The following is an 18,918-nucleotide window of genomic DNA, read 5'->3' as shown; positions in this document are numbered from 1 at the left end:
GTGGCACCCAGGGGACACCACCAGCGAGAGACACCGAGACAAGCGGCACCCAGGGGGACACCACCAGCGAGAGACACCGAGACAAGTGGCACCCAGGGGACACCACCAGCGAGAGACACCGAGACAAGCGGCACCCAGGGGGACACCACCAGCGAGAGACACCGAGACAAGCAGCACCCAGGGGTCACCCACCAGTGAGAGACACCGAGACAAGCGGCACCCAGGGGACACCGTCAGCGAGAGACGCTGAGACAAGTGGCACCCAGGGGGACACCACCAGCAAGGGACACCGAGACAAGCGGCACCCAGGGGGACACCACCAGCGAGAGACACCGAGACAAGCGGCACCCAGGGGACACCACCAGCGAGAGACACCGAGACAAGCGGCACCCAGGGGGACACCACCAGCGAGAGACACCGAGACAAGCGGCACCCAGGGGGACACCACCAGCGAGAGACACCATGACGCTGCCGCGGAGCAGCCTGGGGTGTGCTCTCTCTCAGCCAGCTTGGCCTTCCGATGTGGACCTCTTGTGTGTCACTGCCTGGAGATGAGAGCTGAAGATCACCTCCCTGCAGCACCACAGGTTTTCGTTGGTGTTTGCACGTGAAGCTGGCCAGGCTCAGCCCTGGCACCAGCAGCAATCGCTGCTGCCAGCTCCAGCACCACCAGCACCTGTGCAAGGAGAGGCTGAGGCTGCCAGGCAGCTCGACTGGCCAGCACAGAGCCAGGACAGAGCCCCAGCTGAGGCTACAGAATCAGCCCTGCTTGGGGCAAACCGGGGCTATGGTTAACAACAGCTCCCGTTTGGCAAGGAATTTCGATTGAAATATGTACAGCAGGGGAGGCCTGGTTTGCATGGACATTTCTGAAATAGAACTGGCTGAAACGTTTCATTTTTTACCCCTACACTTTTTGGAGATTGAGCTAAAAAACACCACTAAAATAACTGGAAGGTGGGAAAGGTTGTTTCATTCTCGGCTGAACAAAATCACAGAATCACAGAATGTCGGGGTTGGAAGGGACCTCGAAAGCTCATCCAGTGCAATCCCCCCGCCGGAGCAGGAACACCCAGATGAGGTTACACAGGAAGATGTCCAGGCGGGTTGGAATGTCTGCAGAGAAGGAGACTCCACAACCTCCCTGGGCAGCCTGGGCCAGGCTCTGGCACCCTCACCATGAAGAAGTTTCTTCTCAAATTTAAATGGAACCTCTTGTGTTCCAGCTTGAACCCATTACCCCTTGTCTTACTGTTGGTTGTCACCAAGAAGAGCCTGGCTCCATCCTCCTGACACTCACCTTTCCATATTGATCCCCATGAATGAGGTCACCCCTCAGTCTCCTCTTCGCCAGCTCCAGAGCCCCAGCTCCTCAGCCTTTCCTCACACGGGAGATGCTCCACTCCCTTCAGCATCTTCGTGGCTGCGCTGGACTCTCTCCAGCAGTTCCCTGTCCTTCTGGAACTGAGGGGCCAGAACTGGACACAATATTCCAGATGAGGTCTCACCAGGGCAGAGTAGAGGGGCAGGAGAACCTCTCTGACCTACTGACCACCCCCCTTCTAATCCCCCCCAGGTCCCATTGCCCTTCCTGGCCACAAGGGCCCAGTGCTGGCTCATGGTCACCCTGCTGTCCCCAGGACCCCCAGGTCCCTTTCCCCGACACTGCTCTCCAACAGGTCATTCCCCAACCTGTACTGGAACCTGGGGTTGTTCCTGCCCATATGTGAGACTCTACATTTTCCCTTGTTATATTTCATTAAATTAAATTTCATTAAATTAAATGCTTCAGGTTTGTACAAATTGCTTTCCCCCACAACGACACTGGCCTCTCCCTCTCAGGTTGGCACATGTGCTTGGCTGTTTGGCTGCCAGATCTGAAAAATCCACCCTCTGCCCTGATCTATCCTGGCCATCTGTTGTTTTGGGAGACAGACTGTGTTGAGTGCTGGGCTGTTTGGCTCTGGGGAAGTCACCTGAGAGGTATGAGTCCTGTTTCTTCATCCTCCAACGAGCCAGCCAGTGCCCCCTGCTCTTCACTGCATGAGCAGCTCCACCAGCTCACTCAATGCTCCTTAACGCAGGGAGTTGGAAACCTTCCTTTGCTGTGGCAGCACCAAGGTTTCACTAGTGCTCTCCAGCAGCATGAGGGCATAATGGACACTGCCAGTTAGTAATTAAATATTTGTGGGAGGGTAGTTGGGCTTTTACAAGCCAGTCTCAGCCTGCCCCATTTTCAGACATCTCTCCAGCCTTCCCACCCCCAGCAGTTGGAGGTGGTCCCTTCCCCACCAAAGCAGCTCCTCCAAGGCCAGGAGCTCTGCACACTGTGTCCTCGTCCACTCATTTGCCTGGCAGAGTATTAACAGACATCCTTGGAATGAAACATCCCAGGAAGTGTGGGCAGGGATGCTGCTGTCCCAGAACGTCGCAGCAAACACTGTCCCCAGTTGACAGCTATTCATGTGACTTAACAGTGCTTGAAGACAAAGCTCTACTTCCCACTTCTTGGGTTTTCAAGACCCTGCTTGCTCCAGACCAACCCAGGCTCTACTACTGTCATGTTTCTGACAAACCAAACCTGATCAGCTCTGTCACCTGTGGGCACCTGAGTCCCAGCAACTATGAGCACAACCTTTGCAAGACTGGAAATCAAGCTGGAAAAATGCAGAGATGACACCTCCGCAGGGGGGACAGGCCATGCTCCCAACCCCAACAGGCACCACTTGCTTTAAAGACATCCCGAGCACTGTCAAAAACAAGTGACGTCAACGTTCCCTTGCTAGGCCAAACCCACAGGTAACAAATTTACACCATGCTGCATGCTCAGCCATGGCTGCGGCAGAGCTGCCCTGCGGTGGGCAGGCGCTGGTGCCAAGACACAAGATGCGCACCCACCTCTCAACACCTGTTAGCACATCTTTGCACCCACGCCATTTTTCCCTTTAACAAAAATAACTTGCAGTAATATTTAACAGATATGACAAGGTGACCTGCTTAGTGGATGAGGGAAAGGCTGTGGATGTTGTATACTTAGACTTCAGTAAAGCCTTTGACACCATATTCCACAGCATCTCCTGGAGAAACGTGCTGCTCATGGCCTGGACGGGTGTATCTGTGATGGATAAAGAACTGGCTGGATAGCCAGGACCAATGAGTTCTGGTGAATGGAGCCAAATCCAGCTGGCAGCTGGTCACGAGTGGTGTCCCCAGGGCTCAGTATTGGGGCCAGTTCTGTTTAATCTCTTTATCAATGATCTGGATGAGGGATCGAGTGCACCCTCAGTCAGTTTGCGGATGACACCCTATTGGGTGGGAGTGTTGATGTGCTGGAGGGTGGGAAGGCTCCGCAGAGGGACCTGAACCGGCTGGATCGATGTGCTCAGGCCAATTGTCTGAGGTTCAACAAGGGCAAGTGCCGGGTCCTGCACTTGGGTCACAACAACCCCGTGAACGCTCCAGGCTGGGGAAGAGCGGCTGGAAAGTGCCTGGGGGAAAAGGACCTGGGGGTGTTGGTGACAGCGGCTGAACATGAGCCAGCGTGTGCCCAGGTGGCCAAAAAGGCCACCAGCATCCTGGCTTGTACCAGGAATAGTGTGGCCAGCAGGCCCAGGGCAGCTACCATCCCCCTGTAGTGGGTACTGCTGAGGCTGCATCTCGAATCCTGGGGTCAGTTCTGGGCTCCTCACACCAAGAAAGGCCTTGAGGTGCTGGAGCGAGTTGAGAGAAGGGAACGGAGCTGGTGAGGGGCTGGAGCACAAGTGTGATGGGAGCGGCTGAGGGAGCTGGGGGTTCAGCTGGAGAACAGGAGCTGAGGGGAGACCTTCTGATCTCTGACCTGCCTGAAAGGAGCTTGGAGCCAGGGGGGGTCGGGCTCTGCTCCCCAGGAACAAGCGCCAGGACCAGAGGAAACAGCCTCAAGTTGTGCCAGAGGAGGGTGAGGTTGTATCTGGGGAACAATTTCTTCCCCAAAGGGCTGTTGCGCATTGGAACAGGCTGCCCAGGGCAGTGCTGGAGTCACCGTCCCTGGAGGGGTTTAAGATCTGTAGATGTGGTGCTTAGAGACATGGTTTAGTGGTGGACTTGGCAGGTCTAACAGTTGGACTTGATGATCTTAAGAGATCTTTTCCAACCTAAATGATTCTATTATGCTTGAAGCCCAAGAAAGACCACAAGAAATTTCTCTGCCAGTTCCACTCCAGAATGCACTTGCTTCTCTCCTCATGAGGAGGTTAGGCCAGGAAATCTCTCTGTCCACCCTGCCAGGGACAGTCTGCTTTTTGCTGAAAGCCACAGTGATGTTCCTCCAGGTCTGCAGCTAGCAGCGAGCCTCAGAGAGCCTGCGGCAGCACAGCCTCTTCTCTGCACCATCACGTAGGCCCCATAAGGACGCAGCCTCCTGGTGGAACTGTATCCCAACAGCTGTGGCTCCCACAGCTCAGCTCTCCAGTGCAGGAAAGACCTTTTTCTCCATGAGTCACTGCTCCGTGGTAGCACAGATCTCCCACCAGCCGTTGGTTTAGCCCCCTCGTCCCTCAAGGAGAGGAGAGTGCAGAGCAAGTATGTGCATTGTGCCCACACCAAACCTGCTGAGGACAGAGGTGCTGCCCGAGCCTGTTCCCCTCACCATAGTCCCTGCCCCTGTCAGCTGCTGCTCTTGTGTCTTCCCAGCACTCAACTTCATGCTCTCAGCTAGACCATCCCTGTGTCAATCTCTCAAGTCTCTGCAAAAAACCTCGTTTTTACAGTGCTCATCATTGTAAGATGCTCAGCTCCATTCTACAGGCTGCCACACTTCCTTGAGCTTCTTAAACTTAATCTCATTTCTTTGGGGGCAGACATCATAGCTTTAGTTCTCTTGGTGATCAGCACTGGGGATACCTACTTCTAGCCATTGAGGCACCCCTTAAAACAGAAACCGTGAGAGATTAAAAGCTTGCAGCTGAGTGACTATGATCACTAACTTATTTACCAGGACGAGATCCAGAGACCAGTGTCCCTTCCACACAGTCATGACCCTCAAAAGAGGATCCTCCTCAACTCAGGTTCTGCCTCAGCTTCCAGACACTAGAACTGTAGAGAACTGCAAAGACCAAGAAACTCAGCTGGCGGGACTGCAGGCAAGCAAGGAATAAAGCCAAGGGGCAGGTAAGCAAGTCCCCAGCTCTGCACCCTTTCACTCGGCAGGTTTTACAGCCGTGCTGCAAGTCCTGCTCTGCCCAGGCTTGGGGACCCTGCAGCGTGGCAGTGGCTCTGTCAGGATTGCGTATCACGGGGCAGGGACAGCTGCTGAAGCAGCAGAACAGTTTATGTAGAGGCAACACTTGGCTTAAGCTGCTTAATCACCCATTAAAGCATGGATCTAAGCAGTACTACTTCCACTACAAATGCTTCTGGCCTCTTCTTACGGTGCAGGCCTGCAGCACAGGAGACCTGAGAACCACAAAGAGCTGCTGGCTTAGATATTTACCAAAAATCAAACTCTTAAAGGAATCCCACACTTTCACCATTTTATAAAACTTCAAAGACCAGAGGACACAGAAGCTGCACAGCGGATTATCCAGGTGACATTTATTAGAGCATTTAATGTATACAATGATTTTACTGATGGCTGTGAACAGCTACGATGCAACAGATGCCAGTAGGAAAGGGTGACCTAGAACTAGCAGGCTATGCAATTCTTGTGGGGAAATTAATGCTTTCAGCGGAAAGTAGAGGAAAAGAAAGTATCAGACTAAAAAGCTGAGCAAGTTTGGGGATGGGAAGGAGCAACTATATAAGTTTTTGCTTGAGATCACTTACTTAAATTGGCAACTCAGAAGCAGCAGAAGTTGTCTGCTATTGCACTCTTCCCTTGGCAGCCCAAGGACCTGAAAAAGCCAGGTGTGTTTTTTTCCACCAAGAACAGGCAGCACTTTCCCTGGTAAGAATGGAGACCTGCACCGCTGGGCGATTCTGGGCCCCCAGCACAGCACTTAGAGATACAGATCTCTGGCTTTGTGTAATCACATGTGAGAACAGGATATTGAACGTCCACCAGCGAGGAAGCAATGCAGACTTTCAGCAAGAGCGCACTAAACCTATCAACTCCTCACTATAAGGCAGCTTTAGGTCAGGACTTTTTGAGTGCCTGAGCTGTTGTTTAGAAAAGCAAGGACCACATTGCAACAGGACTACAAGGTCCTCTGACAACAACAAGGACTGTGCGTGTTTCCCAAGAACTATTTCTGAAAGACATGTCCTTAAAAATATCTTGATGCAGAGACTCCCCCATTGATGCACAAAAAGGGCATGACTAAGGAGGAACTGAGCTATGAAGTGATCAACTCATAAAAAGCACCTCACAAACCAGAGGCAATGTATAATACATCACCTGATTTGCAAGTTAGTAATTCTGTGTTTAAGGTAATAGCTGCCTCAGTTGTGTCTTAATCTCCTGCAGTTATTAACAATGAGCAGTTCAATTCAATAGCTCTTAAAAAAAAAAAAATTAAATGCTTAACATTTAAAAAGCTATCTCCAGAATGACTGTCCTTCAAGACTACTGAGGTATGTGCTGGTAACTTACGCTAGCAGAATGCTGCGGAGTTTCTAAGCCTCTTGAACACACCTCAAGTTAAACATTCATTAACCAAAAGAATCACAATTCTTTCTAGTAAAGTTGCTTAAAAATTTGTCTTCAACAAAGACAATTTAAAAATTCTGGTCAACAACTGATTTGCAAATAAAACAAATAATATTACAAATGGTAACAACACAGTCTGTTCAATCACATCGGATCTGATTACTACAAAAACATGCTAAGGACAGCCACTCAACTCATATCCTGGATGCCGCAGTGCCTGCCGCCCATGTAGCCTACAACTGCTTTCTAAAAACTGTTTGTCTAAAGGACAACAATGGAAGACAAGTCAGGATTTAATGACAGATTTCAAACAGAAGGGCACACATACATTAAATTAACAGATTCAACCTTCAGCACACAGGAGTTTGATAGAATTACTGGCTAGAGTCACAGAAAGTTCAAAATTTGAACAGTCTTGAACCACTGCCAAAAATTCCAATGGCTTTTTAATAGTTCCAACAATTAACGGTATATAAAACGGAGACGGACTTCTCCAGCAGAAGAGTTGGGGCTCCTCCAGGTTAATCAGACCGCTGGTACAGAAGGGAGTTGATTTGCCTTCCCCGGCCTTCCCACCAGTCCACTAAAGACTATGATTTATTAAAACCTTCTCAATTTACTGATGACTGATTTAACAGGCAGAAGCTGCAGACTGTGTCAATCATAGTGGATGGCAGTATAGAAGATTATCCAAACAACCTGTGGAAAGGAAGCAATGGTTATTTTGAAGCCTCTGGAGGATGGTTCAGACACAGAAAAGAAGCCTCATGCTTTGCTCTCAACATAGGACTGGGGACGGAATTTCAGCTCTGAGATGGTCTTGGAGAGATGTTGGGATCACCATGTGCCATTCAACTTGCTTTCCTTCTGGGGTGACTAGTCTCTCCACATTAAAATCCCACCACAGTCCCTCTAATGATTTAGAAACACCACCAAATCAAGTGCTGGGTGTATTCAGAGACTTGGGAGAGGGGAGTACGGGAACAAACAAAGACCCCCAAACCACCAGTTTGGGTGTAACGAGTTCTAGATGAAACTCCACCAGGATATCTGGGACAGAGAATGGGAAGACGTAAAAGTAAAGTGGCAGATGCAGAAGTGTAGCTGCCTGTTCCAACATCCTTTCTTACAGAGAAATCCTAGGCATTAATACTGTATTTCATAGCCGGTAGCCATCAGATTTGGGGATTTTCTTGCCCAATCAACTTCAATTATTAGATGACGTTAACACATCTCTCTTCTATCAGTGCACGACCTCATCTGCTTTTCTTCCAGGTCTTTTCCCTCAGAAACACAATTCACTAATCGGCTTAAAGAAAGCAAGAGGCATTACCAGAAACAGTGCAAAAGACGTCATGAATCCTTCCTTTGTTAGCTCCCACGTCCCGCCATACTCCTCCTCATCTATCTGCTGGAAGCTACTGAAGTAGAGGTACAGAACACCAGCATTGATCAGGCAGAATCTGGAAGAAAGAGACGAGGAACCATCATGTCAGTGATACAGGGTGAAGGTATCCAACACACCATACAGCAACGTAGCAGTGAAACACCTTCCAGCCGCAGCAGAGAGGAAGCAAAGGGGAACCTGCTCCTGCAACGCTCCCAGGCCACTCGGTCACTTGCTTGAAGAGCAGCTCCAGGTCAGCTTGTGCGCTGGTTTGGCTGAAAGTGAGTTAATTTTCTTCATGCAGTTAGAAACTTTTTCTTTCTCGTAGCTAGCACAGTCGTCGTTTGGATGTAGTTTGAGAACAAGAAGATAACACTCTGCAACACAATTAATGTTTTTCTCCAAGCACCTTTCCAGCGTTGTGAGTTGGAACAAAGACAATGTCAGAGCTCACTGTTATCTTAGTTGTTGTCTGGGAGCCAAGGTCTCTCTGAGCTCTGCCCACAGGTGTGAGGCAGCTGGGAACGGGGACATGGGTGGGACAGACCTTGACTGACACCCAGACTGAGCAATGAGAATATTCCACACCATTAGCGTCAGGCTTCATATTTAATGAGAGACGGGTTTTCCAGCTGGGGAGACCCATTCCAGTTCTGCTCTGTTTCGGTTGAGTTCTGTTTGGGAGTCTCTGAGTTTGGCTTTTTGCCATTCCACCATTTTGCGGTGGCCTCTGGGCCTTTCTGCCTTTTTCTCTCTTTCCCTGGGATTGGCTGTACAGGACCAAGGTGTTCCCTCTCTTCCTGGGACCGGCTGCTCAGCACAGGTAATATTCTATTGCTATTCTATATATAGTAGTAGAAGTAGTACGTTTGTATTATTTTATTAAACTGGTTTTATCTCAATCCACAAGTTTCTCCCTTCCCTTTCGATTCTCTCCCCTATTTGAGGGTCGGGGGGAGTGAGTGAGCGGCTGTTGTGGTTATATTACTAGCTGGGATTAAACCATGACAGCTTGCCATAGCATGCTGGGTTTGGCTGGAGTTCACCTCTCAACGCATCACCTACTCCTGGTAAGGCTCAATAGACAGTTGTCAAAAGCTGGAAGTATCAGCAAATCAGCAAACCCTGCAGGTTTTCCTGTCCCACAGATCAGCAGCAGTCCTGCTTCCACACAGAATCCAATTTCCTTGTGCACGCTACTTGATTTTGAGGCTGCTAAGAGGGACGACTGTTAGACTGTGTGCTCAGTGTGAGATCCCTGTTAAAGTCCCATGACCCAATGTAGCAACTTAGGGATAAGGGCCAGAGAAGACTCGATAGCGCCCTCAGAGCAACAGCATGAGGGTTCAACCTGAGACAACTCTCGGCACTCTCTAGTCCATGCCAACAGTTATGCTTCAACTGAGAGAAAAAAACATGACCTCCTGGTTGTCCTCAGACACTTCTGGCTTTACCCACCCCAGCTTAGGGCTGGTGCAACCTGGGGAGCGATGGGTACATCTCCTGGAAAGAAGGCTGTGCAGGAAGGGCCATATGGGAAGACACGCACAATCTCAGTGACTGGCAGCAAGCCATGAACAGCTGTGCGACTGCAAACCACAGAGCAAGCACGCACACTGTTCCAGAAGCTTTTAGTTTTTCCTCTGTACACCAGATCGATTTAATTTCTTATTAGCGTTTAGCACAGGAGTTGGCTTCGGTGCCTGAAGGGGCCTTGTAAATTAATGGATGACTAAGTAAGAACAATTCTTGTCGGCTACTCCACATCTGTTACTGGAAAAACTTGAGATTTAACTGTTTGCTTGTAGCTATCATGTTCCTGTTGATTCCCTAGATTTCAAACTTTTTTTATTTCTTTCTTACAGAGACTTGCTGCTACTCCCTCCACTTCCTTGCCACAGCCAGGACACTCAGGAGGAGGGACAAGATGACAAGCTAATTTTCCCTAAGAAAAGCTGTGAGGTTGTGAACTTGACTAAGGGACCTTGACTAGGCAGAGGCATTTGCAAACAGTGACTCCCCAGGACAGATGCAGCATCTTCCAACCTGGTGTTCAGGGGGCAGGGCTGTGTTTCCCATCTCTGCTGAACCTCCAGAGGCTTTCAAGAACGTACCAGGACCAAATAAATTTTTGTTTTATAACTCAGAGTGCTCACTGCAGCCTTGGGACACCTGCTGGGAGGTGGCCTGAATCTCATGTCTTGGTGGGAATCCAATGCGTCCGTACCCTTCCGGGCCCTGCCTTCCCCACAGCGGGAGCGCTGCAGGAGCACTGCCAACACAGCCGCTCAGCCTGCTGGCTGCCTGCGGCTGCTGGTGTTTTGAAGAAACCTTTTCTTTTTCAAAGAGATGCTGCCTCTCTTGTCTACTAACAGAACCTCCTCTCTGAGGAGGGCTCCTGACTCAAAGAGAAGGACTACGACCCCTTCTGTTCTATGGGTCTTACTTCTTTGGTTGCCACACTAGGCACCATACTCAGAGCCCCTACTCACACATGCAGGAACAGGCCACTTCACAAGTCAATTGAACCTTTTGCTCCCTTCTTCTTTCTCTGCCCCCTTTAATAAAAATAAATATTTAAAAAATAATAATAATTTTTAAAAGCATTAATCAGGCTGAGGAGAAAGAGGCTGATGAAGATATGTTATGATTTGTATGAATTTAATGACAAATAACAGTCTGGAATGCAACGCTGGCTTTAAGATGCACAGCAGACAGAGACTGTGTTTGGGCAGCCCACTGTTTACAGCACAACTTTAAAACAGACACCAAGTGAAGTCCAAATGTGGGAAAGTACATAAGACAGAAAAGGAAATAAACCTTACACTGCTATTCCCACGAATCCCTTCAGCGGAACTACTCCCCAGATGATTCCCAAAATAACTGCAATGATCTGCCGGAACCAGTAGATCACATCTAAAAATTCGTCCTGAGGAGATAAAGCACAAGAAAGATTTTGGCATTTATTATGTTTGGTTTTTTTAAAGCATCATGCAATTAACAGTTGAAAAATTAGCACATTGAACACTTAGTTTTCCATTCAGAGCGTAAGATACTGCACTCAGAGCAGATGGAAGCAGCTTATGGCATGACGCACCCTGGACTTCTCTGCTTCCAAATTCAATACATGGCTTTGTCCTCCAATGGGCTAACTGCAGAGGCCAACAAGTATCTAGTCCCCTTGCTTACTAAAGATTCAAGTCTACAAAAATTCACTGGAATAAAAGTTTAAAGAACTGTTTATGCCACACTCAGTGCCCCAGGCTCTCTCCTACCCAGTACTCAGCCAACTCCAAACCACAAACTGTACCTCACACATTCTGCAGGCACATCTGCATTCTTTCAGAGCAGCGGGAGGTGGATGCTCCTGTGTGTCCATAGGGCTGACACAACTGTACGTCTTGCAGATGGACAATGCTGACTTACACTTTAAATAAAATTCACTTCCACTCACATCTTTTTTTCTGCCCTCCCCAAGGATGAGATTGCCTCAGCACATCCCCAAACACCAACAGCCTTTGTGATTTTACTGTAGGATGGGCAAAGTTGCTTGGCTCCACGTGGAAGACCAGAATCCATGCCAGATATGATCTCTCAGTCATTTTAGCCTTCAGGTCACATCCTGTTGCATTGTCACAGCCTGTCATTGTTCCTCTCACTAACTCCGAAATTCCTGTCCAATTTGTCAGAGGGGGATGAGGCTGAGTACAGGAGAGCTCCACCAGTTCTGTGAGCAACAGCAACTGATAAGAAAAAAGTGCCATAGATTCATGTCTGTCCCCCAAGGAAAAGCAGGACGGAGTCCGCACCTTCTCCACACTGAAAGGCAAAGCCAGCAAACCGGGGAGGAGACGTCGTGCTGCACCACACACCGTGCGCCCCGGCTGGGGACACGGCAGGACCCGGGCTGCTGCCGGAGCTCAGAGCACCCTGTGCCTGTGTGCTGGGGGCAGCAGGAAGAGGCACTGACCTGGAGCATTACAGCACACACAAAAAAGGCCTCACTAGCGCCAAAACCACTGGGAAGTCTGTGGCTGACATGTTTTCACCCACACTTGGAAGGCTTGTTGGCAAACACAAACAAAATGTGCAAGTTGAGCACACATGAAATTTTGTGGAAGTCAAATCTCTTTGTTCACTGGAAATGGTGAGGTTAGGCACAGCAAAGCAGACCACAAACAGCTAAACAACTGCACAACGCTACTCCTCTGCAAGAACCTGCGCCGTGGCACCGCAGCAGAGAGAGGCACACAAGCCTGTTCTTGCCGCTGCCCTTTCCCTTCATGCCTGACAGGTCAGCTGGATTTGCGAATATATTTTTCCCCCAACTTAAGGTAGATTATATTTCTACTTTTCTTTTAATTACACAAAGTAGTTTTTTTATTTAGTCCTGTAAGAGTTTAACCCAAAAGTCAAATTTAACTGAGGTATCTTAATATAAATGCGGCTTGTGTTTACTGTGGTTCCGTGCCCAAGTAGCAGAGAACTGGGTCTGCTGGAGGCTTCAGCACAGATGTGCCACATCTGCCTTCAGGAAGGGCTGGGAGGGCAGGTTCTGTGTGCAGCGAAGGACACCCGAGGTGGACAGCTCGGCCGGATCCAGACCAGGGCTGTGCCTGCTGGGACCCACCGCCAGCCACCCCGGCCCCCCCCCAGTGCTGCAGAACCCGGGGCGTGGCCGAGCTGGCACCGGCAGAGACATCGGCAGAGACAGCAGCTCCGGGCAGGCAGTGCAGGGACACACACAGGCCATCTGCCCACCGGTCCTGCGCAGAATCACAGAATGTCAGGGATTGGAACGGACCTCGAAAGCTCATCCAGTCCAGTCCCCCTGCCAGAGCAGGAACACCCAGATGAGGTTACACAGGAAGGTGTCCAGGCGGGTTGGAATGTCTGCAGAGAAGGAGACTCCACAACCTCCCTGGGCAGCCTGGGCCAGGCTCTGGCACCCTCACCATCAAGAAGTTTCTTCTCATATTTAAGTGGAACCTCCTGTGTTCCAGTTTGCACCCATTGCCCCTTGTCCTGTCACTGGTTGTCACCGAGAAGAGCCTGGCTCCATCCTCCTGACACTCCCCCTTTCCATATTGATCCCCATGAATGAGGTCACCCCTCAGTCTCCTCTTCTCCAGCTCCAGAGCCCCAGCTCCTCAGCCTTTCCTCACACGGGAGATGCTCCACTCCCTTCAGCATCTTCGTGGCTGCGCTGGACTCTCTCCAGCAGTTCCCTGTCCTTCTGGAGCTGAGGGGCCCAGCACTGGACACAATACAAACCCCTGCACAGCGGGTTAAACCAACCGAGCGGCCGCCGGCCCGGCACCGCGGGGACGCTCATCCCACACCCTCCCGGGCGGCCGCCCCGCCCGACCCGCCGTGCCGGGCGCTGCCGTGTCCGTGCGGCCGGTCTGCCCCGCTCCCACCGCGGCTCCGGCACTGCCGAGCCCCGAGCTCCGCCCGCGGCGGAGGCCGCTTGTCCCCGCCGAGCGCTCCGCGCCACGACGCCCGAAGCCCGGGAAGAGGCCAGTGAGGCCCCGGTACCGCCAGGCGAGAGCGGCCTCCACGCGGGCGGGGCGGCGCTGACGGCGGAGACACCCCCGGCTCCCCCCCTCCGCTCCCGGGTCCCGCCGCACCTTGTCGTGCCAGGCGGCGTCGCTGCGCAGGGCCTTGCCCCACACCGACCCGCGCGCGCCCGCGCCGCCGTTGGCCACCGCGTGCTGCTGCGCGTGCGGCGGCTCCTCCCTGCGCCGCGCGCCGCTCATCCTCCTGCTCTCCCGCCCCGCTCCGGCCCGGCCCGGAAGCGGCCGCCGCGCAGCGTCACCCGCCCGCGCCCCCGCTCCGCCAATCGCAGAGGCGTCGCGCGTTAGACGTGACAAAGACAAGCGCCACTCCTTCTACGGCAGGGGAGAGGGGCCAGGCCGGAGGGACGTGCGCGCGGGGTCGGGGGCGGAGCTGGGTCGGGGGGCGGAGCCTGGGCCGGGGGGCGGGGCTCCACCGGGCTCCTCCTCCTCCCGCCGCCGCCGGGGCCGCGCGCGGCCTCCGCGCTCCGGCGACCCGGCACCGCCGGCACCGCCGGCACCGCCCGCCGCCTCCTGGCGCCTCCGCAGCCCTGCGGGGCCCGGCGCTGCCGCCGCTGTTCTCGCTGGAGCGAAGGCCGGGGAGGGACCCGGACGTACGGGGCGGCCCCTCGGGCAAGCCTCGGCCAGGCCGCCGGGCCGGGGGTGCCTGGGCTGGCAGCGGCCGCGGGGTGAGAGAGGCCGATCCCGGCCGCCCCGGGCACCGCTGCCTGAAGGGACACCCGGGGAAGGGGCAGCCCCCGGGACAGCAGCCCCCGTGTTGTCCTGGCGCGTTGGCGGGACAGGGACAGGGGACAGGGACAGGGGATGGGGACAGGGGATGGGGACGGGGACAGGGAGAGGGGATGGGGACGGGGACAGGGACAGGGGACGGGGACAGGGGATGGGGACAGGGACAGGGGATGGGGACAGGGGATGGGGACGGGGACAGGGACAGGGGACGGGGACAGGGGATGGGGACAGGGGATGGGGATAGGGACAGGGACAGGGGATGGGGACGGGGACAGGGGATGGGGACGGGGACAGGGGACAGCCCTTCGCCGCACGCACGCAGTGGAGTGTCATGCTGAGCCGTGCAAACAGAACCGCCGCACGGAGACCAGGGTTCCGGGGGCAGGTCTCTCCGTGCTGTGTCTGGGCTGCTCGGATCCGTGCGTTGGAGACGCTCTGTCCTTCCTTCCTGCAGGCGGGCTGCAGGACCGGGCTGTTTGAGCAGGACAGCCTTTAAAATAAAGCACAGTTGTGCAGGGCACTACAGCTTTTTATGTCTGTTTATTCAAGCAGACATTACAGCAGGCAAGCACGCCCCGTCTGCAGAAACTATGCTCTTGGAAGTGTATGCAAATAGAATAATCACTGGAACACGTATGGAGTCCTAAAGATTTGACCTTTTTTTAAATATTCTTGCCTTAAAAGGGCAATGGTATTCAACTTAAAACAGTTGTGTTCCTCATGAAAAAAACATGCTGGGAATTAATTCTTCAGCCTGGGGTGTGCAGGGTGTTTGGTTGGCATCAGTTCACTATTATCTTGTCCAGAGTGAGCTCATGTGGGCAGGGGGGCAGGGCGGGGCCTGGGTTTGTGACAATAAATGCTTGAATTCCCCGCTGTGTACACATACGCAGGCACGTCGCAAGAAGAGCCAGAGGCCACGAATGCATTTGCAAAGAGCAAGTTTTATTTTAGTTACCTCTCTACTGGGGGATGTCCAAAGTAGCACCTGAGCTCCCAGGCAGAGGTGACACAAGCGGGGACGCAGGCGCTGCTGGAAGATCGCTGGGCCTGCTGAGCTCGCCGGGATTTCAAGGTTTCAGGCAGGCGCAGCCTCTTGCTCTTTCTCACAGCAAAGCAGGAATCTCAGACATGGTGATAAGTTGTCTGGAGTTTCTCACAGGCCTATGTTATCTAACACAGAGGTTCTACTCCTCAAGCACACAAGGTCAGTAAAACAATTTGTGTGATGTATGTGCTTTTTCTAAAACCAGGTGCAAGTCACTTGAGCGTATTTACATTTAACTAACCTCCTCGCCAAATCTTCCGCTATATTCCCATGCACCCGCATATGCCTATGGGTCTAGATCTCCCCTCTGGTGGGCGGCGTGGTGAGCAGTTTTGCTCAGCAGTGCAAGGGCCACTCGAGGCATTGCTGAGAGACCTTGATCCTGCAACGAACCTTGCTGGTGGTGGTGAGGGCTGAGCCCTGCACAGACACCTCGTGGGGAGCCCTTCCTCACTTGTACACGTGGCCCCCAGCACGGATGCTCGATGACGTTCACTGGTTCATTTCCCTGTCAGCAAACCCCAGGCCCAGGGTCCTGCTTTTCTTTCTGTTGCACAAACCAGTAAATGCATGATGTGCTGAGCATCTCGGGAGCGTGCCTGCTCTCTGCAGCGCTAAATATCAATTACTTCAGCTGCAGCCACCTTGCTTGTGATTGCAGCAGGAGCTGGGAAGCTGCAGGGGCAGACAGGCCCTGCGTGCGCTGTGTGTGGCTGTCACTGAGGGGAGCAGGCAGGCGAGTCTTTGTCCCAGACCTCGAGTCATGTCCAACCGAGGCCATGTAATTTAAATACAGATTCTGCAAGATACTGTTGCACTTCAAAAGGCCCGTGAGCACATGCCCAACCACTTGGGCATTTGCCACAAGCCAAAGGCTGGTCCAAGCCGATGGAGCCATGTTGCACTGAAGGGGACATGCAGCTGGGGGGTCATCACTGTATCTCTGGCAGGACCTTTGCCTCTGACGCGCCCACCATCACGGGCCCTTTGCAGAAGGTCCAGGTCTCTCGTGCTGGGGGTTCCAGCCTTGCTCCCAGGGTGCTCTTCAGGTGCTTGGGGCATGGCAGCCCCATTCCTGCTCTGCACCCTCTGTGCTATGATGACACGGCTGCTGAGCACTGAGGAAGGTGCCAGCTGAGGGACCCATGGCCGACCTCTTCCAGAACTTCAGGCTGTGTCCTGGGCATGGAAGGAGTCACACTGTCCCCAGCTCCACGATCCTGCTCCAGGCCACTTTGCAGGGGTGGAAGCACTTGCACAGTGACACGACATCTGGATCAGCGAAATGATCTAAAATTCACATGCTAAAAAAACTCTGGCTTGTTTTACTCCATCTCCATTGCCCGATCCATGCCCCAGAGAGAAAAGCAAATTAAATTGGGGCTTGAAAGAACAAGGAGACAGGAGAGATGCCAGAGGTTATCATGGGGGTACGAACAGGTCCCCAGTAACGCATGTGTGTCAGTAGGCTTGTGGAAGTAGGGGAGAAGGACTACATGGGGAGCCTGGGCACAGGCAGGGGGAGGTGGGAAGGGCTGGACTGGCCTCAAGGGTGAGCCTGAGGTGCTGCACAAGGCAGCCCAGCAGCAGCCCCTTATGTGCGTGCAGCGTCAGGGGCTGCAAAGCGTGCGAGGAGCTGCCGTGTCCGTACAGCCCCTCTTCCCCAGTTCCAGGGCCTGGGCTGACACCTGCCCAGTGGCGGGGAACTGGGGCTCGAGGAGGGGCAGTGGCCACCCCGGAGGGGCTGGCGGGGCATCCTGCCTCCTGCCAGCCTCCCGGGGACACGGTTGAGGCCCGGATTTACTCCAGCACAGGAAAACCTGGGACCAGCCACAGGGTGGCAGCTCAGGCTGACTCGTGTGATTTGTTCTTTTTTTCTTTCTTTTTTCTCTTTCCTTATATTTTTTTAAAAAGGCAAACCTTCTTGGGACCCCCCGGCAGACCACGGGCATGGAGAATGCTCTGGGCTCTCCCTGCCTCGCCTCTGCCCCACACGGTGCTCAGTGGTGGTTCTAACCCCATCTCCACACCTGGCCGGCTCCTGATTCCCCCAGCACAGCCTGTGCTCTGGAGGGGTGTGGGTGGGACACCTGCCCCAGCTAAGGCCGAACGAGCCCTGTGGCTTCCCCTTTCCCTGGAGGAGGAAATGCCCTGGCAGGTTTCTTCAAGCAGCACAGGAGTATGATTAGGATGTCCCCAAGTCTGGCAGGCTGTTGGCAGAGCAGGTCACTGGTCTTCTGAGCCAGTGGGAGCAAAATCTGTGCCCTGGGCAGGGTCTGGCCAGACTGCCGGAGGCCATGGCCAATGCTTTTGCACCAGTGCTGAAACATTTTTTTTTTTTTTAAGAGTTTGTAGTGATGCCCCACAGGAGAACAGCAGCTGAAGATTAATTTATGTCATGCTCATTTCCGCTCTTCACCTGTGTTGCTGTGAGTGCAGCCCGTGTGCTCCATGCTGTCCCCTTGGCACCCTTCCATGCTGGGAAGTGGCCAGGAGTGACAGCAGAGTATGGTCCTTGTCCTCGAGCTCCCACGTCTCTGTGGGCAGTGACAGAGCCACAGGCAGTGCCCGGGCAGAGCAGCCCTGCTCCGGCTGCCTGCTCTAGGGTTGGCCAAATCCCTCTCAGAAACGCTCCTGGTGTCTCCGTCTCCCACTTGCCTGCTCCTCTGCGGGCTGAATTCTGCCTCCAGTGTCATGGGGTCCTCCAAACCAAAGATAAATTCCCCCTGGGACGATGTCTGGGGAGGGCATCACCCTCCTGAGCAGCAGCCCACAGGGAGCTCCTTTGGGTGACCGGGGGCTGGGCTGCGGTGCAGGGTTGGTGCTGGGAAGGAAACATGAGCAAGACATGCTGCCCTGGAGAGGCGACCCCAGGGCTGGTGAGGGGCAGGAGCTCTCATCCCTGCCCCTCGGGGCTCCAGACCCCAGCTCGGGAATGGGCCAGGTCCCTGGCTGCTCTCCGCTCCACTTCGAGGGGCTGTTCAACCACCTCCTTTTGGGGCTCGCAGCCCAGCAGAGGCAGGGCTCAGAACAACCGGCTGGTCTTTCTGGCCACTGTTCCCTTGCTAGCGTGCTCCCACTGGCCCATGAACAGAAGCTTTCGGTCAGCTGTGGTGCAGCCTTCCAGGTGCCCTCAAAGCTTCTCCGTGTCCCCCAAACGGGCTGCTGGTCCACAGGCAGCTCCACGCCAGAGCTGCTCCAGGACACCCGGGGGGAACCACCACCCGCGGGCCCCGGCTGCTGTCACCCGTGGGTGCCCGCAGCCCCGCAAAGCGCAGCGCTCCCCTGTGTCACCAGGCTGGGGGTGCAGGGACGCCCACGGAGACGCCGGGACACGCCGGTTCCCAGCCCCGCGGGTGTCACCCCGAGCTGCGCATCTCCCCGCGGGAAGGCGGGCACGCGTGGGCCGCCCCCGCCGCCCTTTCGTCTATATAAGGCCGGGAGCACCGTCCCGCGGCCCCACGGCCCCGGCCCCGCCGCATTCTTCTGCCTTGTATGGGCCGCGCCGGGCCGGGCGGCACCGCCCCGGCCCCCCCGGCCCGGGCCCCGCTGC

The 18,918-nt window shown here is 53.9% G+C and overlaps 1 protein-coding gene across 2 annotated transcripts; it reads right to left on the bottom strand.

The window, feature by feature from the left end:
- Window positions 1–5,556: 5,556 nt before the first annotated feature.
- Window positions 5,557–13,808, bottom strand: RAB5IF (RAB5 interacting factor). Of its 2 annotated transcripts, none has more exons than XM_065645677.1 (4): window positions 13,643–13,808; window positions 10,838–10,941; window positions 7,954–8,088; window positions 5,557–7,356 (listed from the first exon to the last, which is right to left on the bottom strand). In XM_065645677.1, exons 1-4 carry the CDS (start codon window positions 13,769–13,771, stop codon window positions 7,287–7,289), a joined length of 438 nt encoding a protein of 145 aa, XP_065501749.1. In that variant the 5' UTR covers window positions 13,772–13,808; the 3' UTR covers window positions 5,557–7,286. The 2 variants fall into 2 exon arrangements, with proteins under 2 accessions (XP_065501749.1, XP_065501747.1); XM_065645675.1 differs by having other exon boundaries at window positions 5,557–7,324; window positions 7,959–8,088.
- Window positions 13,809–18,918: the final 5,110 nt, after the last annotated feature.

Source organism: Caloenas nicobarica, chromosome 15 (genome assembly GCF_036013445.1).
Source record: "Caloenas nicobarica isolate bCalNic1 chromosome 15, bCalNic1.hap1, whole genome shotgun sequence".
Lineage (NCBI taxonomy): Eukaryota > Metazoa > Chordata > Aves > Columbiformes > Columbidae > Caloenas > Caloenas nicobarica.
The sequence above is the reverse complement of the archived record's forward strand: the minus strand, read 5'-3'. Positions and strand labels throughout refer to the sequence as shown.